The sequence below is a fragment of the Tachysurus fulvidraco genome, chromosome 24, assembly GCF_022655615.1.
Source record: "Tachysurus fulvidraco isolate hzauxx_2018 chromosome 24, HZAU_PFXX_2.0, whole genome shotgun sequence".
Taxonomy (NCBI): Eukaryota; Metazoa; Chordata; class Actinopteri; order Siluriformes; family Bagridae; genus Tachysurus; species Tachysurus fulvidraco.
Genome location: NC_062541.1, coordinates 9,449,225 through 9,475,543, shown reverse-complemented (window position 1 = coordinate 9,475,543; position 26,319 = coordinate 9,449,225). Strand labels below are relative to the sequence as shown.

Sequence of the window (26,319 nt, the reverse complement as noted above, 5' to 3'; positions counted from 1 at the left end):
TGCTCACTATATCAGTCCATTCAAAGCTCTGAAACCTCCTTATTTTTCCTGCTTAAGTTTGCCTCTGCTGTGGCTATAGCAATATTTGAATTTACTTTCATTTCAAACTTTTTATGCTCACAGGGCACAACAGCATGGTGAAGCACCTGCAGCTTATTCTGACATACACTTTTTAGGAAAATGTGATGTCTTTCTTTCACATTAAAAGTGTTCAGTTAGGTTTAATCGATGGCTCATGGAGCTATGGCAGGGATTCCCAAACTAGGGGTTGTGACCCCACATGCAAATAATGCATATGCCTATATTTAGACCATTCTAGTTTGAGTAAATAGACATAAGACAGATTTATTTTTCATGTCATTGGACAAGTAAACTCTTCTGGGACATCTCCCCTGGTTCTACCCCATGACAGAGGGGCTGATAATGACTCTGCCTGCACCGCCTCATTAAAGTCTGCTGTATGCTTCTGAGACCCAAAATAAACATCTGAGAGAAGAGTAGGAGCTTCAGTATTTGTAGTTACCTGTAGGTACAGTGTCTGTAGGCTGTCCATCAAACGGCTGACTGATGCAGCAAGTAGTGATAAGTGAAAGCACACACAAAGTGGGGGGTGGGGGGATTCTGTAAGGAGACTTTTGCATAACGTTTAACTTTTCCAGATGGAGTCGTCAGTGTCAAAGAACACTAAAGGAAATGCTGCAGCTTTCGTTTTTTGCCATGGGGAGGCATGAAGATGTGCAGTTTCTCTTTAACATGCAGACTTATTAAATGCATAGCTCTATTAATTGTAGTGAAATTAGCAACAATAACGATCATGAAGAGCCTTTCGAACCGATGCCATGTGAATTTCTTTTCCATTAGGTTTTTGTGTATGTGTGTGTTTGTAGGTGCTGGTCACACTGGAGCAGTTGGAGCGAGTCAGCAGCTTTCAAGAGTTTGTGCAGATCTTCAGTCAGTTTGGCAATGAGATGGTGGAATTTGCACATCTTACAGGGGACAGGCAGAATGTAAGAATGTCGTCGTCGTCTTCTTCTTCTTCTTCTTCTTCTTCTTCTTCTTCTTCTGTTTTCTTCTGATATTTTCTTTGTCATAAATCGCTAATTTCACTTTTTTTTCAATATTTATCTTTTTTAGTCATGTCATTGTGCCCATATTTCTCCATTCCTAAATGCTCATTTTCATTGTTAATAATATTCCTAAACACCTTTTATAGACTTTTCAGCTCCTTTTAAATGTCAGAATTTTGTGTTTTCTGTTATGTCTGTTTTTTCCTGATCTCACTGAATATTAACATGAATCATAGCAAGCAGCTTGAGAGTTTCAGCCTTTTTTTAGTCTTTTTTTGTGAGATTCAGTGGAGATGGTTGCTGTAATATTTCAGAAACTAGGTAAACACCATTAAATGAACATAAAATTCTGTTTTGTGAACAAATTATACAACTGAGGTACTGATATCTTCCACATAAAGCCATGGGGTGCAAAGTTTTGGAAATAAAAAATCACACGCAAACCACTAGCACCATGCTGATACTGTCGCATAATCCTGAGGAATTTCCATCTTAACCTATTCTTGCAAGGCCAGATGTGATTTGTAATGAAAAAGCGAGTCTAAAGCACTGGTGGTAAAATTTGACCTAAGGGTCGGTTAAAGCGTAAAGTTAACAAAAACTTTTTTTGCTCTAATCCAAAATCCTCATGACTTTAAAATCTCAGGCAACTACAAGCATAATGTATGATGGAAATAGGCCAAGACTGCTGAATGATAGACTTGTATAGGTGGATGACAAATTAAAAGGGAAAACAACAGAAATGTGTCCGTGTAACTTGGCACAAGTTTTTGTAGAGACCTTGACACTGTTTTTAAAAAACATGGTTTTGGTTTTCTGATGGTGGTGAAGAATGTTGTTTAACATTTGTTTTGTCTGGTGACTGTGAAGGCCATGGAGTACAGTTCTCGTCGTCATCAGACCATTCAGTCAGTTCTTATGTCCTGTGTGTGGGGGCAGACTCGTCCTGGGTGAGACGACTTCCAGCAGGATAGAAATGTATTCATAACATGTACCGTATTCATAACGTGTCCCACAGCAGAACAGAGACAGATTTCCTTTAATTTGTCACGTCTGTACTGGTGTTGCACATGTGAAGAATACGTTACATACAATCAGACAAATCTTCTAGTAAACATTCATTTTTAACATTTACTGCTTTTCTCGATGCACAATTTGGAAAGTCAGGAGCTTAAGCTTTTCTCGTGACGGTATTTGCGCTCATACTGTCTGTGCTTTGCTGCCAGGTTGCTGTGTTCAGGAGAGTATTCTCCTTACAGATCATGTCTTTCCCTGTGAGACTGACCTCAATTTAATCTTAAAACCATAAAACTGGAATTGAAGTGCAGCATACACATAAGTATTCAGTACACTTCCACAGTATAGGAAAAAACCTAATTATCATAAACATCTGATTATGTTGAAATTGTCAATAATTTGTCTTCCAGTTAAGTCAGAACTGTGAGTAAAGCTTATTGAGCTTTATCAGTTCCCAGCTCTGTGTAATACCCCAATGAGCTGTGCTCTAGAGAAGAACAGGAAGCTTTGAAGAACTGATAAGAGTGTCTTATTTGAGAGCAGAAATGTCTCCTGCCAGTCAGTTTTTCACAAACACATCACGTCTCCATCTTACTGCAGAGCTTCTCTGGCAATCTGCCACCTCCATCTATACACTCTTATAAAGGGAAATATAATAACCGATAATCAAATCTTCTTTTATGATACATTGTTCCCTACCTCACACACACACACACACACACACACACACACACACACACACACACACACACACACACACACACACACACACACACACACACACACACGGACAACATATCAGTTCCCAGGTCCCTTGTGTAGAAGCTTTACTAGGTGCTAGTGACTGAAGATCCTGTCACAATGCTTTAGATGCATCATATCTCAGACTCCTACATACAGGAAGGTGTGTGTGGTACAATAGGCTGCTCTCAGATGCTCTCTGTCCACATCAGGTGCTCTGGGAATGCTGCCTGATAGTCAGGTTCTTATTGAACATTTCCATTTATTGGTGAGGTGGATGGAAATCTCATGGTGACGAGACATGCAGGGTTTTGAATATGAGTCCTCTCAGAAATGTTTCGTTCTTTCTTAAAAAGCTCATCTATGCATAGCAGCGTAATATAGTTCTTTTTCTCCCTCTCTCAGGATCTGAAGGATGAGAAGCAGAAGGCACGGATGGCCGCAGCCCGTGCTGTGTTGGAGAAATGTACCATGATGCTCCTCACTGCTTCTAAGGTCTGCAGTAATACATGCAGCTAAAACACACACTGGTTTTACTGCAGCATGGTTTCTCAAAATAACACACAGTAAACATGACACAAGGGTTTCTCTAGTATTTGTGGCCACAAGAGCGTTCCTCAATGATACTTTGGATTGTCTATGATTCTTGACTTCCTGAAGGGACTAGATGTTGAGCGCTTATAGGTTAATGGTTAATGGTGTCCAAGTGGTTGTCAGCAGGAATGGAGTCTCTCACTTTTCATCAAAAGGAAAAAAAAATATCACATTTTATTTTTGAAAGACATGCATTTTAATCAGCGTGCATCTCAAAAACATCAAATGCATAAGCTGTATTTCAGCTCAGCATGGCCTCAGAACAAAAATGTGAGACTGAGTATATTAAACATACTTTCTTACGTTAAGGACAAAACATAACATGGTTTTTGTACATAAATAAAATCCTTTTTTTTTTTTAGAAGACCAACAGTGTTTTTATTTCCTGAGCATGGCCTGTTAGTTAGAATAGAAAAGTTACCATATAATTGCTGTCCCTAGTTATTTTAAAGTGGTCCAAATATAAACTTTTTAGTGCCGTTCTCACTTCATTGGTTTTATTAGCTTCATCTGAGCATGAACACTTAGGCTTTTCCTCCACTGAATTTTATAAAGGAAATTAGAAGCTTTAGAAGTTAAACTGCTTTTGGGTTGAGACATGTGCCCTAAAGCAAAATCAGTGGAGAACCATTTGGCTTACATTATAATAAGTTGCATTGTTAATGTATAAGTGTACTATAAAATTGCACCAGATGTAGAGAGGGGTCATTACAATATGAGAGCTAATTTTTGTGACCCCTGTGAATCTGCCGCTGCCATTTTTGTCTTCGGGGTAAGGACTGGATCTGTGTGACAGATTAAGATTGAATTAGAATGCAGAAGCAGAATAGCAGTGGTGTTGGTTGGTAGTGTTGCAGCCTCACAGCTCTAAACCCTCTCTGATCCTCACCTCAGGTTATTGTTTATATGGAGTTTTTCACGGTCCTCTGGTGTGTACATGGGTTCGCTCCAGGTTCTCAGGTTTCCACCCACCTTTAAAATGCATGTAACTTGTGTTTAGAAATCTTACTCGACACATCTAATTTAAATAAACACGTAGAACATAAAATTTACTGGCCTTACTAGTGTAATGATGGAATTGCACAATTGGCTAGTCTCTGTATGCTGTAGCATTATTATTTCTTTCACAAAGGGCTCTAGTCCAAACATGTTCCAGCAGGACAGTGTCTTATGTACAAAGAGAGGTCCAATAAGATTTGGTGAGCCATGAATGTCCTTCACGCCGTTGGGATGAATTGGAATGCTGACCGCACCCTAAACCTTCACCTTGTTAGCGCCTAACCTCACTAATGCTTTTGTAGCTGAATGAGCACAAATCCTCACTTCAGAATCTAGATAAGAGTCTTTTATAGACTATTATAACAGGGGGTTACATGTAATTTTCCTGCAGTGAGAAAATATAGGCTTTTCTAGACTTCCTCTCTCTCTCTCTCTCTCTCTCTCTCTCTCTCTCTTTCTCTCTCTCACACACACTGTGTGTGTGTGTTTTTGTATCTCTCTCTAGAAAAGAGAAGGAAATGACAAAAATGTAATGATGTGTTGAGTTTCTAGGCTGCTACATATTTGATTAAATGAGAGAATGCTATTGTCATCTTCCTGTTAGATCATTAAATGACCACCACCTAATTGTTGCAAAAAACTCCAGACTTTTGCCATCAGACCTCATTCTCCCTCATTCACTCTGCGGTTGTTTTTCTCTCTCCAGACGTGTCTCAGGCACCCAGACTGTGAGTCTGCACGGATCAACAAGAACGCCGTGTTCCAGCGTATGCGTCTGGCTCTGGAGCAGGTTATCGAGATTGTGACAGATGCCAGGAGCAGTGGAGAGGCCAAAGCACTGCCCATCAGTATCTATGCTGGAATTAAAGACCTTAAGGTGCAGCTGTGGGACTAGAGCTTTGTACACAGACAGATTACAGATGACACTCTGAAGTCAAAATGGTTTTTCTTTTCTTTTTTGTTTTACATGCTTTTCCACAGTTTGCACAGTTTTACCTTTTAGTAGTGAATAAAGTCGAAATTCAACTGATACCAACAATCATAGATGTTCCTCCATTATCAGATAATCGTGATCTTGGGGAAAAATACCGGTCAAACATCTTCCTTAATTGAATGGGATCTAAATATTCTCTAACCGCATATTTGTTCACTTTTTGATTTTAAAACTCCCTTTAATTTCATTCCTAACTCTGAACAGGTAAAGACTGTCCACACAAGCTCATGGCAATCTGTGTGACATTTCTGCTCCATTTCCCTTTCAGATCCTAAAGCCATGTGGGATGCAGACTTTTGCACTTGGTTGTTCTTTCAGCATAATATAATTTTATATCTCGTAGTAAAATCCAAGCTGGGACCTTTAGTCTAATGGCTCATGAATCTATTTCCTGACTCTTTTTTTCCTGACACCAAATGTATTCATTCACTGATTCATTTTCCTTGTGATTCCACAGAGAATTTGTTTCCTACAAACTTTTATTTTGGGCATGTCTTTACATTTTGCTAAACATCATTCTCAAGCTTTGCAGCATTTTATACTGTGTTTGTGTGTTTCAGAATAAGGTGGAGGGATTGAGGGAATCGCTGTACTGTGTGCCGTGTGAGACTGTAGCAGCACAGCTGGAGGCTCTTGTAGAACAGACTGAAGACTTCACTGATTCAGCGTATACTAGCCATGAACAGCGCGAGAGCATCCTGCAGCTCTGCCACACAACACGGCAGGAAACCAAGCAGCTCATCTCAGCCTGGAGTCAGGCAGTACGACAGGCAATCTTTCTCACACACACACACACACACACACATGTACATACACATGCAAAATAATAAGCCATCGCCTGTTAGTTAAACTTTCCCTGACTGCACACCCATTTCATACACACTTCCTTTGTTTGGGCAGAGTTTGTTAATAGGATCTAGTTTTGTTGCACAGCAGTTCTCCTAATCCTATCATTCCTTATGCTGTACGTCATTAAATAGTCTAAAGCTAATAAATCTTGCAGGCCTTGCGTCATATACAGCTCTAATCCATCAGATGTTAGCTGTAGATGGTCTTTCATCCTCGAGTACCGTGTCAGTTCCCTGATGTCTCTTCAATACCCTTTTCACTTTGCACTTCTGCCACACACATGCTGCGTTTTGCAGAATCCCATCAGACTCTAGTGCCTTCATTTCTGTTCTTCATCTGAGTTTAACAAATTCTGAGTCTGTAACGGTCTCTGTATTGCCCCCTTTCCTCCAGAAAGAACCGGGTGTTGGTTCGAAGCTGGGTGCTGGGTGCTGGTTCGAAGCTAGTTCCACTGGCGAGTCTTTTAAGAACCGGTTTGCCTTTCCATGGGCTAGAGAGCCATCACAGAGCCAAGTCTTACGTCACTGTATACAACATTATGCAGCAAGGTTAGCGCAGCAGCAGCAAACACAAACGGTTTTTAAGTCTAGACTAGCAATGTTTTGGTGCTACTTAAGAACCACTTTTCTGGTTCAAAGCCGGCGCTTTGGGTGTCGAAAAAGAAAGAGCTGGTTCTAAATTAGGCTCTGGCTCTGAACCAGCACTCAGACTGCCTCGGTGGAAAAGGGGCATATGTGAGAACCTGCTTTATGTGCTGAAACTGACTCGGTAAACATGCCTCATGCATGTCACTGAACATCAAGTCAAATGTTTTCTGGAAATAGACTGGAACTGCAAGAGAGATTTCTGTCTGATTTTTTTAATCAGTGTGTCTCATAATGCAGATACAAGTTAGTTGTGTATTGTAAATATTGTAAGTTGTATAGTGAAAGTGTAAGTTGTGTGTAGTGAAAGTGTAAGTTGTGTGTAGTATAAGTGTAGGTTGTGTGTAGTATAAGTGTAGGTTGTGTGTAGTGTGTAGTGAAAGTGTAGGTTGTGTGTAGTGAAAGTGTAAGTTGTGTGTAGTGAAAGTGTAAGTTGTGTGTAGTGAAAGTGTAAGTTGTGTGTAGTATAAGTGTAGGTTGTGTGTAGTGTGTAGTGAAAGTGTAAGTTGTGTGTAGTGAAAGTGTAAGTTGTGTGTAGTGAAAGTGTAAGTTGTGTGTAGTATAAGTGTAGGTTGTGTGTAGTATAAGTGTAGGTTGTGTGTAGTATAAGTGTAGGTTGTGTGTAGTGTGTAGTGAAAGTGTAGGTTGTGTGTAGTATAAGTGTAGGTTGTGTGTAGTATAAGTGTAGGTTGTGTGTAGTGTGTAGTGAAAGTGTAGGTTGTGTGTAGTATAAGTGTAGGTTGTGTGTAGTATAAGTGTAGGTTGTGTGTAGTGTGTAGTGAAAGTGTAGGTTGTGTGTAGTATAAGTGTAGGTTGTGTGTAGTATAAGTGTAGGTTGTGTGTAGTGTGTAGTGAAAGTGTAGGTTGTGTGTAGTATAAGTTTAGGTTGTGTGTAGTATAAGTGTAGGTTGTGTGTAGTGTGTAGTGAAAGTGTAAGTTGTGTGTAGTATAAGTGTAGGTTGTGTGTAGTATAAGTGTAGGTTGTGTGTAGTGTGTAGTGAAAGTGTAGTATAAGTGTAGGTTGTGTGTAGTGTGTAGTGAAAGTGTAAGTTGTGTGTAGTGTGTAGTGAAAGTATAGGTTGTGTGTTGTGTGTAGTGAAAGTGTAAGTTGTGTGTAGTGAAAGTGTAAGTTGTGTGTAGTGAAAGTGTAAGTTGTGTGTAGTGAAAGTGTAGGTTGTGTGTAGTGTGTAGTGAAAGGGTAAGTTGTGTGTAGTGAAAGTGTAAGTTGTGTGTAGTGTGTAGTGAAAGTGTAAGTTGTATGTAGTATAAGTGTAGGTTGTGTGTAGTGTGTAGTGAAAGTCTAAGTTGTGTGTAGTGAAAGTGTAAGTTGTGTGTAGTGTGTAGTGAAAGTGTAAGTTGTATGTAGTATAAGTGTAGGTTGTGTGTAGTGTGTAGTGAAAGTCTAAGTTGTGTGTAGTGAAAGTGTAAGTTGTGTGTAGTGTGTAGTGAAAGTATAGGTTGTGTGTAGTGTGTAGTGAAAGTGTAAGTTGTGTGTAGTGTGTAGTGAAAGTATAGGTTGTGTGTAGTGTGTAGTGAAAGTGTAAGTTGTGTGTAGTATAAGTGTAGGTTATGTGTAGTGTGTAGTGAAAGTCTAAGTTGTGTGTAGTGAAAGTGTAAGTTGTGTGTAGTGTGTAGTGAAAGTATAGGTTGTGTGTAGTGTGTAGTGAAAGTGTAAGTTGTGTGTAGTGTGTAGTGAAAGTATAGGTTGTGTGTAGTGTGTAGTGAAAGTGTAAGTTGTGTGTAGTATAAGTGTAGGTTGTGTGTAGTATGTAGTGAAAGGGTAAGTTGTGTGTAGTGAAAGTGTAGGTAGTGTGTAGTGAAAGGGTAAGTTGTGTGTAGTATAAGTGTAGGTTGTGTGTAGTATGTAGTGAAAGGGTAAGTTGTGTGTAGTGAAAGTGTAGGTAGTGTGTAGTTAAAGGGTAAGTTGTGTGTAGTATAAGTGTAGGTTGTGTGTAGTGTGTAGTGAAAGTGTAAGTTGTGTGTAGTGTGTAGTGAAAGTGTAAGTTGTGTAGTGACAGTGTTGTGTAAGTTCACCCCTTAAACATGAAGTTGATGTGAAACTGAGGTTCGGCTGTTTCCTGATTTTTAAGCCCTCTTAAACTTGCTGTAGCTGATAAAGGTTTTCCTGTCAGTCATGTACACTTTGCCACTTTGTTAATCACTTTCAAAAAAGATCTGCTTTTTGCTTTTCTCTTCTACTTTGCACTCTTTTCAAACATGTAGCCTGAATACTGACTCAATACTGTTTATTATCATATTTTATTGAAATGTTTATTTAAATATTTAATATTTTTAATGTTTTGCTGTTTATTTCGATGTGTGTAGCACTGTAGGAGGGTTAGTGTTCATGTGTCTGGTCAATTTAAAGAGGATGAATACTGCTGTGCGTCAGACACAGTGTGAGTGTGGACTGGCAGGAGCATGGAGCACATGTGCTAATGGAGGTGATAAGAGCAGGCGCACCACTAAAGTCAACAGGTTAAAGTCAGGAGCTTAGGAGATGAGAGCAGTTGAATGGTTTACGCATGCAGCAGCGTGTCTGGTGTTTGTCCTGACACCTTGCTGTAATCCTCCTGGGGGAAAAAATGAGTCGACCCACCTGTCTGGCCTCTGACGACAGCAACCAGTCTTTCATGAAGTGCATCTGAGCTGCTAAGCCACTGTGAAAGAGCTTTAAGTGCAACAAGTGTGATTTGGTATAAAAGAGGCACATTCACAGAGAGGTCATATTTGAGCAGCTTTTTGTCTTCTCTGTCTCTAAAAAAAAACCCGACGTTCTTTTTATTCCTGTCCTGTTTGACATGAGTAGCAGAAAGCCAAAGACGTGACGGAGGAAGTGGAGTTGGCTATTTTGAAGACCTGTCAGAGTCTCTGTGAGCTCAGACGTGAGGTGAGACATCTGGCACATACATACAGGAATTCAATACTCTGGAAGTCAGAGATGCACAAACAAACCTATCATATGTAGAAATCTATTTCATGCAGCTTCCTTTTATTCTCTTCCCCTGTGTGTGTGTGGGAGGGTGTGTGGGTGTGTGTGTGTCTGATCGGTTTATGAACTCTATGCTCTAATTTTTCCTCTATCTTTATCGTGTGCTCACACTTGGTGTGTTGTGCTGCCCTGTCAGCTCCACAAGGTAGCGGTGGGACGGGCCGGTGAGCTGGTAAAACTACACTCTGATCACGCCGTGCTCCAGGCTCTGAAGGCCGTGGGAGGCGAGGGAAACGTGGAGGCGTTGGCCGATTATGCCCGCACACTCACCGAGCACAGGGAGCAGCTGGTGGAGGTGAGCAGCACAGCTTTAAACCCAGGTGGAGTCTCACTTCTGTAACTGTAGTGCTTATGCATTTTTCTGCATCTGTATGCTTTCAGACCTGCCGACTGCTGTGCCACATCTCAGGCACAGAGCCGCTGGAGATCACATGCATCCACGCTGAGGAGACCTTCCATGTCATTGGTCCACAGGTATCAAGGGACTAAAAGGGTTGGACACACACAGGGATGTGACGCTTTGTGAAGGCCAATTCACATAAAAAGCATTTGTGAAGCTTTATTTGGACTCGTGCACATCTCACAGTACACATTCCTCAATCTGAATCAGTTTCACTCCACATCAACTCATAACCTGATTATATCCATCCTGATATGTCTTACGTGCCATTTATCAGTAGGGCTCGATATCAAAATCTGCAATAAGTTCTTCAGTAATTATCATCTAATCAAATACATTCTGCAGTATGTTGTTTAATAAAACATGCACTTAGTGTGGCGCTATAGGAAAATAATCAACAACAGGTGGAGTGATGCAGCCTGTTACTGTAACACCCTGAACATTATTCTTTTACCTGCATGGCCTACAGTGATTTAACTCCTCTTATGCAAAAGCAATTTCTCAATAATTAAACAATTATTTTAATTATTTAAGATAACATAGAAAAATGTCCTACATTTTCTGTTTGTAGTTATATTTATTAGAAGGCAATATCTGCAAAACAAGTTAGTTACATTTACGGCATTTAGCAGACACCCTTATCCAGAGTGAATTAATTTTTTTTAATTTCAAGTTATACAACTGGGCAATTGAGGGTTAAGGGCCTTGCTCAGGGGCCCATCATTAGGGGACCTGGGATTCGAACTCACGACCTTCCGATCAGTAGTCCGAAATGCGATGCACACTGTTGTCTTACTGTAACTCACATTGCTTATAGAAGCGTAAGCAGAAAAGACTGGCCATAAAATCAACATAAACAGTTATACACCATAAACAGTTATTTGCCGTAAACGGTTATTTACCATAAACAGCTAGTCACTGAAAACAGTTATTCACTATAAACCATTAAGCTTTTGAGTGTAGACTGAACATAGGCAGGCTCATGTACAATGTAGAAACATAGGTTGCACTTTGATTTAGTTAACACTTAAACTTCAATATCAACTTTTACCTTATTTTAGTACTCCACTTATTTGAGCTACTCCACTTGTTATTTTTGTGTTTAAATGTGATTATAGAGTAAAATAGATCAATTGAATATGAATTCCGAGCAATGAAGATCTTGTATTTATAAGCTGTTTGTTGCCATCTTTGTGTTTGTGTATTGAGTATAATGGAGGCAACATGACATCATGTGCCTGTAATAATGAGGCATAAAGGTCAATCAGCCAATAAGAGCGCAACATGGAGCAGTCGCTTTAAATGTGCATGTTAATGGCTCTATCAATAATTCAGTAAATCAGCAGGATCCATTCAGTTAATAGAAACACATCGCATCTCTGTTTTTTTTTCTTTTCCATTATGTCTGATAGTTTAGGAGTAAAGCATGTGTTTATAAAGTAGTGTTGGGAAACGTTATAATTCACTGAAGCAACGATGATTAAAAGTAATCCTTTAGTTTCTCTCTTCTGCATCAATGATTGTTTGTCTCACTCTCCGCTCAGATCATCTCTGCAGCTCAGACGCTGGCTCTGCACCCCAACAGTAAGATAGCCAAAGAAAACCTGGACGTGTTCTGTGAGGCCTGGGAGTCCCAGCTGTGTGACATGGCCGTCCTGCTGAAAGAGATCAGCGACGTGTTCGAAGGCCGCAGAGGTAACCAATCACCATCATACCCTCAATCCTGCCCTGCCCTTCTCTCTGGGCGAAGAGACACTCGAACATATGCTTTCATTTTGTAGCTCAAACTGTTATCTACCTTTACTGCTCAACAATTCGGCTTCACTTTAAACCGATAATCTTTAAATATTCTGCTCGGGCAGAGTAGAATATTCAAAGCAGATTATTCTATGCAGATATGTTTTCTAATCATGTAATCCTACAGTCTCAATAAATAATAAAGGCTTTAGTAGCAGACCTTAAATCCTAGGTACACTGGATATTATTAAGCCTATTACGTAAGATTTAATATTCGAATGTTATTGAAGTTAGTTTTGGGCTCAGTGTATTAGATTCCAGTATGTTCTTTATCGTCAGTGGGTGAATAATGCGGATGTTGATTTTCAGGGCCATTTTATGTTGCGTTCGTTCAGTGTTGCATTCATTCAATATCCTGGATGATGACTCACTGGCAGATAGAATGATTAAAAAATAGTTTATCTGTGAGCTTAAAGGTAGATTTTTGTTTTTAATATCACACAAACCACAGGTAGAACATATTTTGTGGTACGCATTGAAGTCCTTTTCCACTCAAATGTTAGATAGCATCTTTTAATACGAAGGTCACGTATTGTTATATATCATATTTGCCGCCTTCTTCTGCCATTGTATGAAAAGCCGAGCGTAACATTTCGCAGGCTCTCTCTTACTGTCTGTTCCCACACATCAGTCCCTCTGTGGTAGAGAATGTTCATCTGAATGCCAGTGTGGACTTTATCCTGAAGTGGCGTCAGTCCAGGTCATGTAAAGGTCTACAGTATGGTTTTGTTACAGGTCTAGGGGCAGGGGCTATAAGAAGCTTGTGCTCTTAAAAAGGTCTTCTTTTCATATGATGAGATATGTATCATCTTCGACTTTCAAGGTGCACCAGGTTGATATTTACACAGTCTACAAAAGCCACCTGCTTTTTACTGAAGTAGTTGGCCCGAGTGCCATAAATCGACATCTTTGGAGAATAGAGGAAAAAGGACAAAGTCCTAACACTAAAACCTAGATCTATTTCAATTTAAAATTTAATGAGTTCAACATTTCACCGCTTTTTTTTATTTTTAGGGGATAAAAGAACATATCTGTCGTTACCTCGGCCAGGGGTGAGTATCTCTGAAAAGACCAACAAATTTTTGGTGCCGCTGTTATTTATATCTCTAAAATATCTAACATTTTTTGTTGTGCAGGTTGTTTACATTCATGCATACACATATAAAGGGAGTCCAGTGAAATATATCTTTTAGATTGATAACAGAATTATCAAATATTTTCCAGCTTTTAGACAATACATACGCTGTGACACTCAGTTATTTAGTGTTTACACTGTGCAAAGACTTTGTAGTGTCTGTAGTTCTGCACATATTGATTTACTAACGCATGTTAATTATATGTACACACCGGCCTCCATGTATCTCTATACATTTACTATCATGTACCCATTCATTTATTTTTTTTAAATGATAAACTTATTTGAAATGAATTTTGTTCTCAATTTGTCTCTGACCAGAAGCACTTGGCTAACCTGAAGACTCCGAAGTCAGCCAGGCTCGACACAGAGGTACAGCAAATAAACTTGAGTCATGGTTTGTTTGCACATAGAGTTTGCTATTCTTGGCTGAACGCAAAAGCAGTTTTGAAACCTGGGTAATGTTGGGCATCCTCATTTTCTGATACGGGAGCAAATAAAAATAATTTTTTATTTAGATAAATTTTAAAGAGCAAAACTTAAACGCATTATTTTGGAGGAACTGCTGCTGAGCTGTTGTTTCTTTCAAAAGGGGCCTGTGTGTTGTGGTGGTCAGGATCAGACCACCATCACAAAGCTGGGACAGGAGCTTCGATTTCTTACCTCGGATGTGGATGCTGAGTTGGATCGCTGGGAGAATCAGGAGCACGATGTGGTCCGACTTTGTCAGAGCCTATCCGGCACGGCATACACCATGTACCTCTTTACCAGGTACTGAGCATTGTTCTGCCGTTCAGAATTGAGCCAGAATGCCAGGCTTGCTAAAAGCAATATAAAGCCACGAGGCCTGCTGGATTGTCAAGGCAGTTGTGGACAAATCATAAACACGTTAATTATAGCACAGGAGGTACCTGAAATCTTCATTGTTTTTCCCCACACCCACGATGTGGAAGCAAATGTAATGTCCTAAAATATGGCAAGCTCATTCACTAATCCCATGAAGCATGTATCATTTGAATTTGGCTTTCATCTTTATTTTCTCTCAACATATTTAACCACAAAATGACTGCAGAAGAGTTATACTTTATTTTACTTGCTATATTGTATTACACTTTCACTAACTGTGTTTTTACATAACTCAGTGTTCCTGATTCTCAAACGATCGCTCATAATCTGTTCATGTCAATTAATCCATGTAAAAATAAATAAATAAATAAAATTTTTACTGTAAGACAAATGACATCTTGTCCAGCAGTGGGATTCACCTGCTGGTCCGGGGTGTTGTCCACCATGTCTTCTACTATTTCTCTCGTCTAGCTGCTCAGTGCTAAGGATGAATGGCTGTTTCATTAACTCAGTCTTTTTGTGTGTGATTAAGGGGAGAAGGCCTGTTGAAGACCACTATGGACCTCTTCCACCAAGCTGAGGCAGGTCATCAAGCTCAATTGTTTGGCTCGTTTTCTTTTTTCAGCACAGGTCACTAAGACAGATGAAGTCCCTGGTAAAGAAAGATCAATATGTTATTAAAAGCAGCCGTCATTGTCTGTAAGATGCTCCATCTTGCCCTTTGGCTCCGGGGCTTCCACGGAGAACATGCGGTGAAACTGCCAAGTCTGGTAGTGTGAGCTGTCGGCCTCCAGATTTCCCCACAATAAGCTCTGGCCTGGGAGAGTGAGAGGATCTGCTTTTGTACATAATAAACAGCGGTCCGTAACTGACCTATGCGCTCCAGAGGTCTACGGTGTCGGTTACTGCATTTCCCAGCCGAAGAGCAGGCTAAAAAAAGATTAATCTGATCGGGAAAAAAATTATACTCTGGTTCATGACCCAGAATAAAGATCAGTTTTGCTCCCCAATATATAGTGAGATTGATGAGCCATCACATTGTCATGGCACATCATTTTAACAGGTTAATAATCAATATAATATATTCTATATATAATCTATTTAATCTACCTAATAAATCTAATATAAACAGAAGCATAAAATGTAGTACAGTTTAAAGGCACTGAAAATTATGCTGTTTTTAAAGCATATCTTTTTTGTTCACCCAAACCTAATGTTAAAATGGTTTTCAGCATTTTTCAAACTAATCTCTAATGACATTTACATTTGTGGTATTTGGCAGTTGCACCCAGAGCAACTTATTCATCTTATTTCATCTTATTTCTGCTTGCAGTTGAGGGTTAAGGGCTTTGCTCAGAGGATTTGAATTCAACTACACTAACCCTAGCACAATGTCTTAACTACTGAGTTACACTTTTGTATCGTTAGAAACAAAGATTACAACCTGGATCTCTGTACTGGTATTATGTACTGGTCAAATAAGTGCTGGTCTCTGTACTGGACAAATAAGAATGTGGGTCATGATATTCTAGGAAACTAATCAAGGGAGTGTGTGTTATGATTCGCCCCAGCATCACAAATTGTTTTATACCACAGCAGTTAACCAATGCTTACAAATGATGTACAGTTATTACATACAGTTATTACGCACGTTATAAAAGCTATACAGTCATTTCTTCAGCAGACTTTTCTTTCACTTGAAGTTAAGTACAGCTTCATGTTTGAATGTTACAAGGCGCTGACACCGGAGACTCCTTCCATAAATGTTATATAAATGACTTTACCAATTAAACTAATAATCAGTGCCTTCTGACCAGACAGGTGAATGGTGAACTTAACAGCTCTGTGGAATCTCAATAATTGGTTAAATTCAAGTAAAATACAACAAATTGAAAAAAAAAGAGTCTTGCATAATTGTGTATAGACAAGGTTCACTTTTTTATTCTTGTTATTATTGATAGATAGATTACATACAAAAACAAACCTAAAAAAAAACCTACTTGTGTATTCTTAAATATTGACAGCATGTTGTTAAGGACATTTAAGATTAGGGTTGTGTTTAATTTAAATACGTCTTGTTTATTTTCAGCTCCTGTCAGAGTTGGGTCTCCAACTGTGCTCCTTTCTTCAGTCCTTCTCCTTACAGGTAAAATGCACTTCATTGCTCAGTCCTCCTCAGATCCAACCCCATTACCCTCACAATTTCATTCAGGACCCCACCCTGAAGGTCTGTTAATGACTGTCATCTATCTCAGAGACAAAGGTGTGATGCAGCTATCAGCGTTAACTAACCCTGTGTGCGCAGGACAAGCTTGGGCTCATCGTAAATGCCCTGCCTGGTGCCTCAGCACAGCCCCTGCTCATTAATAACCTACTGAAGGCCTGCACTGTGATTTACTTGCTAAACTCTTCTATTATTCTACAAGGTGTTCAGGTTTTGGGATCGTCATTGGGATTTTCTTCCTGAGGGAATATTTTTGGAAGCATTACAGTATAGGGTTGTGTTAAAGAAGCTTACTGAATAAAACTGAGGAACTTTTAACAAAACCTTACAGATGGTGTGGTAATGTAATGTGATGACAAATTTTAATTAGATCTTTAGGGTTATTGTTTATAATCAGCTTATGTTTTACATGTTAAACCTATGTTTTTTGGCTGGGGGGGGGAAAGCCAGAAAAGAATTCTGGAGAAAAATGTCTTCTAAAAATTGTGTTTTGATAATAATTATTATTTTTTTGGCCAATAATACACTTTAATACTCCTCCTTTATGCAAACATTATTATGCAAATTTTTTAAACTTATCCTTTACGCAAACTTATTCAAATAATGTGAAGAAGGTTTATAGTTTCTTTTATAACAAATTTGATTCCACAAAAAAATATTATACTATGGTATGGTCCCTCCCTTTCACTTTTAATCAACATTACTTGTTGTTAAAATACATAAAAAACACACATTTTTCAAACAGTTTTCAGATATGTATACTGTATGTATAGTAGAAATGTCAGAAGGTGACTATGTATTTGTTCAGGCTGCTGCACATTTAGTGACGTTTCATAACAGCTATGTAGCTTTTTCTGTCAGGTACAGAACCTAAACTACTGACTTTTCTGTGCTGGCAGCAGCTGGTGAAATTGACTATTAAACTGAAATAATAAATAGTTGTATTTCTTCTCATAGCTGGTGGACGAGGAGAAAATGCTCCTCACGTCTGAGACAGAGAAACTGGCAGCTTTTTGCCAACAGCTACAAATATGTGCCAAGACTCCTGTCCAGGGCAAAAGTGCTACGTTCCAGAAGGTAACATGCTTCCAAGACCACACAAGAACTAATCTAAAAAAAACAACATTATTTTAAAAATATTTTTAATAAAAAAAACCCAGAAAATTTAATATTACACTATATTAAATATAGCACAATATTTTATGTTATTTTAATCCTCTTGTATTATCCCACAGATACAGATGAATCATGATGTGACTATTTGATCGTTGTATATTTATACATCTTGATTTACATTTATTTATTAAAACTGCTGTGAGAAAATACATCGTTTTATTTTCATTTCATACACTGATGCATTTAACCAATTTCAGCTTATAAAACATGCAAAATGCTTTTATGCTTCATAACCATGGGAGAATATTGGAGTACAATGAGTGTGCTAATGTGTGCCATTACCCTTAGTATATACTCTTTTATTATCTGATATATGAGGATATTTCAGTAACACTTTACAATAAGAGTTCCTGAATAATCCTACACTAATACCTGGATTAATGAAGTGCTAATGCATGAATTCATATGACTCAGTTTAGCTCTTCGTTATTATAACCCTAGTAAATATTAGTATAATATGAGTATAACTAGTAAATATCAGGTATAAGTGCAGGATTATTCAGGTACTCTTATTGTAAAGTGTTACTGAGATTTCAGTCCAAAACTTGCATTTGACAGGAGGTTAAACCCCAGTTCTAGATAGCACTTAACAAGACAATGATCCTAAACATTCAAAAGATCACGATGGCTCAGTGTCTCCCCAGTGAGAGCACAACGGTTAAGTGTCTCACCTTGGAGAGCATGATGGTTCACTGTCTCCCCTGTGAGAGCATGATGGTTCAGTGTCTCCCCTGTGAGAGCACAATGGTTCACTGTCTCCCCTGTGAGAGTTCGATGGTTCAGTGTCTCCCCTGTGAGAGCACAATGGTTCACTGTCTCCCCTGTGAGAGTTCGATGGTTCAGTGTCTCCCCTGTGAGAGTTCGATGGTTCAGTGTCTCCCCTGTGAGAGTTCGATGGTTCAGTGTCTCCCCTGTGAGAGTTCGATGGTTCAGTGTCTCTCCTGTGAGAGTTCGATGGTTCAGTGTCTCCCCTGTGAGAGTTCGATGGTTCAGTGTCTCTCCTGTGAGAGCATGATGGTTCAGTGTCTCCCCTGTGAGAGTTCGATGGTTCAGTGTCTCCCCTGTGAGAGTTCGATGGTTCAGTGTCTCCCCTGTGAGAGTTCGATGGTTCAGTGTCTCTCCTGTGAGAGCATGATGGTTCAGTGTCTCCCCTGTGAGAGTTCGATGGTTCAGTGTCTCCCCTGTGAGAGTTCGATGGTTCAGTGTCTCCCCTGTGAGAGTTCGATGGTTCAGTGTCTCCCCTGTGAGAGCATGATGGTTCAGTGTCTCCCCTGTGAGAGTTCGATGGTTCAGTGTCTCCCCTGTGAGAGTTCGATGGTTCAGTGTCTCCCCTGTGAGAGTTCGATGGTTCAGTGTCTCCCCTGTGAGAGTTCGATGGTTCAGTGTCTCCCTGTGAGAGTTCGATGGTTCAGTTTCTGTCTTCCCAGCATGAGCGCACGATGGTTCATTTTCTTCCTTGAATGAGCACAAAGGTTCAGTGTCTCCCCTGGGAGAGCACGATAGTTCAGTGTCTCTCCTGCGAGAGCACGATAGTTTAGTGTCTCTCCTGTGAGAGCACGATGGTTCAGTGTCTCCCCTGCGAGAGCATGATGGTTTAGTATCTCCCCGGCGAGACCGGGATTGGTTTTTTGTCTCCCCTGGGAGACCGGGATGGCTCTGTGTCTCCCCTGCGAGACCGCGATGGCTCTGTGTCTCCCCTGCGAGACCGGGATGGCTCTGAGTCTCCCCTGCGAGACCGGGATGGCTCTGTGTCTCCCCTGCGAGACCGGGATGGCTCTGTGTCTCCCCTGCGAGACCGGGATGGCTCTGAGTCTCCCCTGCGAGACCGGGATGGCTCTGAGTCTCCCCTGCGAGACCGGGATGGCTCTGTGTCTCCCCTGCGAGACCGGGATGGCTCAGTGTCTCCCCTGCGAGACCGGGATGGCTCAGTGTCTCCCCTGCGAGACCTGATGGCTCAGTGTCTCCCTGCGAGAGCACAAAGGAACAGTATATGGAATCTGCTGCAGAGAAAACAATTACACGTGAGCCGACCGGCCTCAGCGATCATCTGTCAAAAGAAGTAAAGATTGCTGTCTCTGGGTGGACATGATTGCTTTCCTGAAACATGGGCTAAAACAAGCGTGCTGTTAAATGTATTTCTGGAAAGCTTGCTTATCGAAAATTCAATCTGTTTCACATATGGTTTTGTGCAGGTGGACTTGACTATACACAACACCAAAGGCGTGATGACTGTGTCGCTGTCTCTGCTACCGCTGTGTAATAAACTCATCAGAAAGGTATTATGGCCAGACAGCTTCCAGATGTTTTCAGAACATTTCCATATGATTTCATGCACAGTAATGCACTAGGTTTCAACAGATTCCACCTACATTCTCTAAATGTTGTGCAGTTGAATAGCTATAGGACTGAACAGTGTGTGTTGTGTATTAATGACCCTTTCATCATATTTACTGGAGAGACTGATTATCAAGGGACTTATTTTGAACGTTTACTTTATTTATTAAAAAGTTTGTAATCTCAAAATAAGACTTAACTGTGCTTAACTGCTGTTACATGAAATAATCTACTATCTGAAAAACGCAAAATCCCAGTTAATAAATTGACTTTGTTCTCCATCAAAAAGAAAAAGACAGTACACCATTCATTTAATTTCATATGTAAAGCAGACTGGCCGAGAACACTGAACTCATACAGGAGAGATGGTTAATACTCTAGCCTTAAAGGAACACATTGATGTATATTATACTAAAAATATGAAAACGACAGCACAAGGCCGATCCTTTGAAATTTGCCACATGTCAATTTAAACAAAACACTGAAAATATGATGATGATGGTGATGATGATGATGATGCTCATGCTTTTTGTCTCCATCTCTTCCTGTCAGTGTGAATCTGAGTGTAGCATTCTGGATTCCCCTCAGGCCTGGAGAGAGAAGCAGCTCACTCCGGTTAAAGATGACGCACTGAATGGCAAAAGCTCCAATGGCTTCAGGGTCAAACCCCTGGAGCAGCATATGGCCAATCTCACCTTCTTAGAGAGCAAGTAGCTCAGAGCCCTTACAGCCCAGAGCTAATGAAACCTGGAGTATTATTCCACACACGCACGCACACACACACACATACACGCACACACACACAAGCATACGCACATACACACTTGCTTTGCCACATGTTTTGTGCTGTGCAGTGGCTCCTGGCTGCTCTACTCACATACAATAAGGTCCAAAAGTCTCATGTAACCAAGAACTGTTTTTATCTCAGGATACATTTCATGAGGTAGCTTTCACAACCCAGGTTATACTTCATTAAATCTATGATTCAATTAAAAAAAAATTATTATAGCACCAACCTGCAATTGAGAGCAACTGAAATGTAGAAGAAAGCCACAACAGGTCATGTATTACAGAGATGAGGTCAATTCAATTCAATTCAAGTTTATTTGTATAGCGCTTTTTACAATGGGCTTCGTCTCAAAGCAGCTTTACAGAACATAAACAGAGAACAGAAGTTAAACATAAGGAGAAAAAAGAATTAATATAGTAAAAATTAAGATATATATAAGGTCATGGTGTGGTTTTAGATTTTAGAATCTGTTTTATAATACGAAATGGGAATATTAATACTCTTAATGAGAAAAAAATCCTTTTTTTTTATCTCCACATTTTGTTTTTAGCTCATTGATTTTTTTTATTGTAAGATCGGACAATTTACTATTTTTTATTGTAGGACCGGACTCTTTCCTACCTTAAGGTTTGCACTTTATACTGTTCAGTTGTTTGTTCGGTATCAGAAGTTAATTAATGCAGTCTTTTGGGGATACCTGCTAAAATTCCTTACAGAAAGTTGAATACACATTCCATCAAACCAATACAAAAAATAATTGTGATGTAATATCTATTTATCTGTCTCTCTCTCTCCACAGAATTCTCCTCTCTCTCGTTTAATTTGAAAGCAGTAATGAAATAAGAACAGTTCTCTCAAGACTTTTGGACTTGTGGCAAAGACACCTCAAATAAACACATGGTTGTTTTCTCTTTACATAAACTAGTGCATGTTATTGGGTCAAATCCATACTGCCCTGCTATTTACTACTGTTGAAAAAGCTAAGCTAAGACCGAGTTTCTATTTTTCATCAAGTGATACTGTGTTAAGAGAATAACTCGAGAGCCTCGGTTGTTTTAGCATAGGACACTGACGCACTGTATTTAATGTATCTGCCTCATTTACACGTCGACGCCAAATATGTCCAGTTTCCGTCACGTCTCATGCCGTCAGCACCAGGGTGTGAGGCGCCGCGTCACGGACTTTACGTTCAACATGCCGAAAATGACTGTGTTCCCATGAATCAGCGCTGAAGATCACTTCATTTTTTTTTAAGTATCAAAGCAACATTCATGGTATTAAAAGTAAAGTAAGTTTGTGTGCTTGTAGTGATAGCAACTGCCTCCTCATATGGACTGTCCTGTAGGTCACTGTGATTTGTACTCTTACTTGAAACATGAAAGCTGCGGCGAGCTCCGGTACAGAAACTCCATACAATCAGGATGAAGACTTTCTCCAAATCAAAACACGACTGCCGTCTACTTTGGAGCGAGCGCTTCATACGGCTTCATATGGTCTTACATTTCCTTTCTGCATCACGTCTCACTCGTTCGACTGGAAGCTGAGCGATGCGTCCAAAGCATGTGTGTTCGTGTGTGAAGATTCAGAACACGCTTGTAATTGTGCTTTCATGGACACTGCAGTCAAACTGTAAGCTTTAGTGATGACTGAGAAACTATCAGCCTGAGTGAAACCCATTTCAGACCAGTCGGATCCTTTTGACAGTTGAATGATTGTTAAACAAAGAAAGACTAAATATACATTATTTTTCTTAAATTGTGGACAGTGTCATTTATTTGTGCATTTACAAAATTGTGTGTGTACAGACAAAATATGGTACTCACATTAACGCATCATGTAATAAGAAAACAGACAATATTCCCAGGTCTAAATAAACATCCGTAACATTCTGTAACTAGTGAGAGATTTTCAACATTTTCAGATGATTTAAATCAGTTACAAAAATGATCAAACTCTTAATTTGTTCTTTGTATTATTATTATTATTATTATTATTATTATTATATTTTATCTAGTATAAAACTATATATTAGAAACAAAGGAAATAATGATTAATATGAACACATGCTGGCTACAATGAGAGATCCCTTTAGTCTCGGTCACGTAGTCGTCTCTCACTTCTGAAACGATTTTCTTTCTCGCTGAGGTCATGTGTTGATTTGTGTGGATTTCAGAGAGACCTTACGCTTGAGTACTTCGTTTCGAGACAACGTCCTCATACTGCTCTCTGGTCAGAAGGCCTTTGGTGACAGTTTTGCTCTCTTCCAGTTTGGGTAAGATGACTGCTATATAGCCATCAGTGGAGGGCTGCACAAGAGACGACAAAACATTTACTGGCATTTAAACACGACAAAACACCAAATAATAAACACGTACTGGACTGAAGGTACTGAATCTCTTAGCTTTAACATAGAAAGCACATTTCTGCAAAGTTGGCAAATGAAGAGAAGGAATCAGTGACAGTTTCTATTAAATTGTATTATGGAAAAACCAACTACTAGAACCAAAAGAGGCATCTCCAAAATTAAGCACCATTTAAGAGACTTGGATTGGGGAATCCATTCATAGATAAACAGCAAAAAATAACAATGCCATCCATGACACATTTGTGACATAAATCTACTGGTGGTGTTTATAAGTAACTACAAGGATGCATCTCTCACCTATGGGGGAACACCATGTGTAATACACAGCGATATAAAAAATACATCAGCAGTTAAAAATCCCATGTGCACAATAAATAAATGTTTCATAAGGACAATATCAGATCACAGGAACATCCCAAAGATCACAGTTCCTGACATGTTTATTGTGGTGAAAATTGTGGTTTTAAAGTCAACTCCTAAATCAACTCCATAATCAACTCCATACAATCAAGATGAAGACTTTCTTCAAATCAAAACATGACTGCTGTCTACTTTGGAGCGAACAATTCATACGGCATGGTCTTACATCCCATGACGAGCGGTTTGGAAGGATTCAGTTAAAGACTTTCCTGTGGGCAATCCACAAAATGCAGCTGCTGAAACTCATCATCTCTACAGACAGAAATGTGGAAGGATGAACTCAAATATGAAAACACTTTGCAGTTTGTGGATGGATGACACGGATGTAAGGTAGTAATTTAGAAACATGTATTTTACAGAAAAAAACTCCAGAAAAGTAGTATTGTGTGAAAAGGAAGTGTAACGTTCGGATTCCACTTCAATGCACCTATTAATACACCAACATCCGTCCGTATTTTGTGGAACTTATTATACGCAGAGTCACCAGGAACCTGGAGTCTATCCCAGGTGACATCGAGCACATGGTAGGAGACACCCACGGACAGGGTTCCAACCGACTGCAGGGCACAATCACACACACATACACACACACGCATTCACACACATTCACACACTACAGACAATTTAGAGATGTGTTTGGAGTGGAGGAGGAACTTGAAGTACCTGGAGAAAACCCATGACGCACCAACCCCAGAGGTGCGAGGTAAACGTGCTAGCCATGCCCTGAATACATCAACATTTCCAACCAAAATGTCATTTAAGATAATTTTGTTGTGCCATTTATATCTAGGCTTCTATCTATCTGGTCCCAGAACATGTGGAGAGAGAACCTAGTAACGATTTTTTAAAATCTTTTTTCAAATTGTGAGCTCTGTGATAAGCTCCTGTATGGATCATTATACTGTACTTACCTTTTCAAGTAGCAGATCAGGATGTTTCAGGATATCTTCATTGACTTCTAGAAGGCGTCCCCTGATACAGCTGAGAGAAAACCCGAACAAGGAACAAAGCTGAACTTCTGCATTAACACATGATTAATTAGTGCAGTAGATGTCAGGTGGCTGGTTTTTATTTAATCCTACTCTTCTTTTACCATTTGCCATATCCTGACATTTTTTTTTACATCTCTAGTGTGTTAACTTTGTGCCTTAAGTCTGTGGCTTAAACTCAATGCATCTCCCTGTTGAGCTTTGCAGTATAAAGCTTCTAAGGTTAGAGATGTAACTCACCTGAAGACGGTGTACTCTGTATCATCTGTACATGTTATTCTGCACAGCGGCGCAAACTCTGTCAGGAACTGACCACCCTGAAAGAAATCATCGATAATGATTGTACTTGCCTCTACAGTATTACGAGGGTCAGCAGCAGAAAACAACTCACTCTCTTAGATTTGCCTGATACTTTGTTGTTCAGGCGGCTGCACCCGTCACTGATGCGGTAATCGATGCTCTTGATTTTGCGCCCACGCTGGAGGATAGGGTGAGACTCCGCAAGGGTGACGATGCAGATCCTGATTAAAAAAAAATAAAAAAGCAGTCTTTAAATTACCCTTCAAAATAATTAAATGCATGAAAAAAATAGTCTAAAGCTGATATCGACCTGTTGGAGTGCTGTAGGACGCAATGGTCTTCACACGATCTTCCTTTCAAGTCTGAAAGTGAGTCAACAAGTCACCAAACTGCAAACTTTTAATTCAAATGTATTTGTATAGCACTTTTTACAACTGGCATTGTCTCAAAACAGCATTGTCTCAAACTATGTTTACAGAACATAAACATAGAACAAAAGGTGAATACAAAGAATAATATAAAGATTAATAGAAATTTCGAGATTAATATTAGATAGGTTTAGTTCACAATGTGTATGTATTTATCCACTATGAGCAAGTCTGAGGTGACTCAGGCAGCAGTGGCAAGGAAAAACTCCCTTAGATGGTAAGGAAGACCCCTCTAGAGGAACCAGGCTCAAACCCATCCTCAACCTTTACAAGGATGTCCTAATGTTTTAGCTTTCAAACATTTACAGTATTTAGCAGACACTCATACCCATGTGATATAACATTAACTCATTTTTATACACCTGAGCAATTGAGGGTTATGGGCCATGCTCAGGGGCCCAACAGTGGCAGCTTATTAGACGTGGGATTCGAACTCACAACCTTCTGTTGGTAGCCCAACACTAACCACTAGGCCACCACATCACCGCATGTTCTGACCAAAGCCAAAACGCACACTGAGCTTCACATACTGGTAGGATTAAACTACTCTATGATGTTGTATTTGTAACTAAAGACCAGTTTCTGTCCTACCAGCACTTCCTATCTGGCAAATATTGTCTCTGCTGTTCTGACTCTCTGCTCTAGCTTCCTCTGTGAGCCAACAGGCATCATCACTAGGTGTATAATCTGACATGTCAAGCTCAAAACAGTCAAATTCACTTTTTTTTTTTAAAGCTCAATTATGTTTATTTTGAGCAATATAGAAATGGACAGTCTCATGGTGTGTTTACAATAAAAACGTCTCTTATTCAGTTCGACATGTAAAAACAAAACAAAACACTGGACAAAAACCAGGCTTTCAAACCAAGTAAGTGAACTGATCTCACCTGTTTTATACCAGCGTTTATAATAGCGATCAATAACAGATGGCGCTCTGTCACGTGTTTCTTCCATCGCAAACACCAACACTAACTAATACACCCTCCTAACACCGGCTTCCATGACGGACCACAAATCAAGCTGCACACTTTGTCCTACACTTATCAGGAACCGGACGAAAACATAGACGTTTTGTTTATAAAATAACAATATAAATTGCTCAAAATATAACTATTAGCTTGTCTGTCTTTGTTAAAAGTTCCCATTTTAAGAATTATTAGAAAAGAAAAAAGACATGAACACAATGTGCAGTGGCCCAAACTAGTTATTAACAACCAG

At 39.6% G+C, this 26,319-nt stretch overlaps 2 protein-coding genes across 5 annotated transcripts in view; one reads left to right on the top strand and one right to left on the bottom strand.

Moving 5' to 3' along the window:
• The window catches only part of ctnnal1 (catenin (cadherin-associated protein), alpha-like 1), a 53,876-nt gene extending 31,522 nt beyond the window's left edge, over positions 1 to 22,354 (top strand). For 2 of the 4 annotated variants that reach the window (XM_047807960.1, XM_047807961.1), the window contains exons 4-19: positions 888 to 1,007; positions 3,231 to 3,320; positions 5,125 to 5,295; positions 5,973 to 6,182; positions 9,715 to 9,795; positions 10,034 to 10,192; positions 10,279 to 10,371; positions 11,842 to 11,992; positions 13,109 to 13,146; positions 13,551 to 13,601; positions 13,822 to 14,000; positions 14,608 to 14,656; positions 16,165 to 16,221; positions 17,257 to 17,376; positions 19,668 to 19,751; positions 20,362 to 22,354. In XM_047807960.1, the coding sequence (XP_047663916.1) occupies positions 888 to 1,007; positions 3,231 to 3,320; positions 5,125 to 5,295; positions 5,973 to 6,182; positions 9,715 to 9,795; positions 10,034 to 10,192; positions 10,279 to 10,371; positions 11,842 to 11,992; positions 13,109 to 13,146; positions 13,551 to 13,601; positions 13,822 to 14,000; positions 14,608 to 14,656; positions 16,165 to 16,221; positions 17,257 to 17,376; positions 19,668 to 19,751; positions 20,362 to 20,523 (1,815 nt within the window). In that variant the 3' untranslated portion in view covers positions 20,524 to 22,354. Of the gene's footprint in view, positions 1 to 887; positions 1,008 to 3,230; positions 3,321 to 5,124; positions 5,296 to 5,972; positions 6,183 to 9,714; positions 9,796 to 10,033; positions 10,193 to 10,278; positions 10,372 to 11,841; positions 11,993 to 13,108; positions 13,147 to 13,550; positions 13,602 to 13,821; positions 14,001 to 14,607; positions 14,657 to 16,164; positions 16,222 to 17,256; positions 17,377 to 17,534; positions 17,625 to 19,667; positions 19,752 to 20,361 lie in introns of those variants that run through there. The other 2 variants (XM_027175617.2, XM_047807962.1) reach the window with 2 other exon arrangements.
• On the bottom strand, positions 22,344 to 26,254 carry abitram (actin binding transcription modulator). Its single transcript, XM_027175668.2, has 6 exons — positions 25,989 to 26,254; positions 24,984 to 25,035; positions 24,765 to 24,894; positions 24,614 to 24,690; positions 24,296 to 24,365; positions 22,344 to 22,905 (listed from the first exon to the last, which is right to left on the bottom strand). The coding sequence occupies exons 1-6, from the start codon at positions 26,053 to 26,055 to the stop codon at positions 22,780 to 22,782; spliced, it is 522 nt and encodes a 173-aa protein (XP_027031469.1). The 5' UTR covers positions 26,056 to 26,254; the 3' UTR covers positions 22,344 to 22,779.
• Positions 26,255 to 26,319: the final 65 nt, after the last annotated feature.

Excerpts from the sequence above, each read along its gene's own strand:
- abitram (XM_027175668.2), bottom strand. The coding sequence starts at position 26,055 with ATGGAAGAAACACGTGACAGAGCGCCATCTGTTATTGATCGCTATTAT. Across the intron at positions 24,895-24,983 it reads GTCCTACAGCACTCCAACAG|GATCTGCATCGTCACCCTTG; the intron begins GTCGATATCAGC and ends TTTTTTAATCAG. Across the intron at positions 24,366-24,613 it reads ACAGAGTACACCGTCTTCAG|CTGTATCAGGGGACGCCTTC; the intron begins GTGAGTTACATC and ends GTTTTCTCTCAG.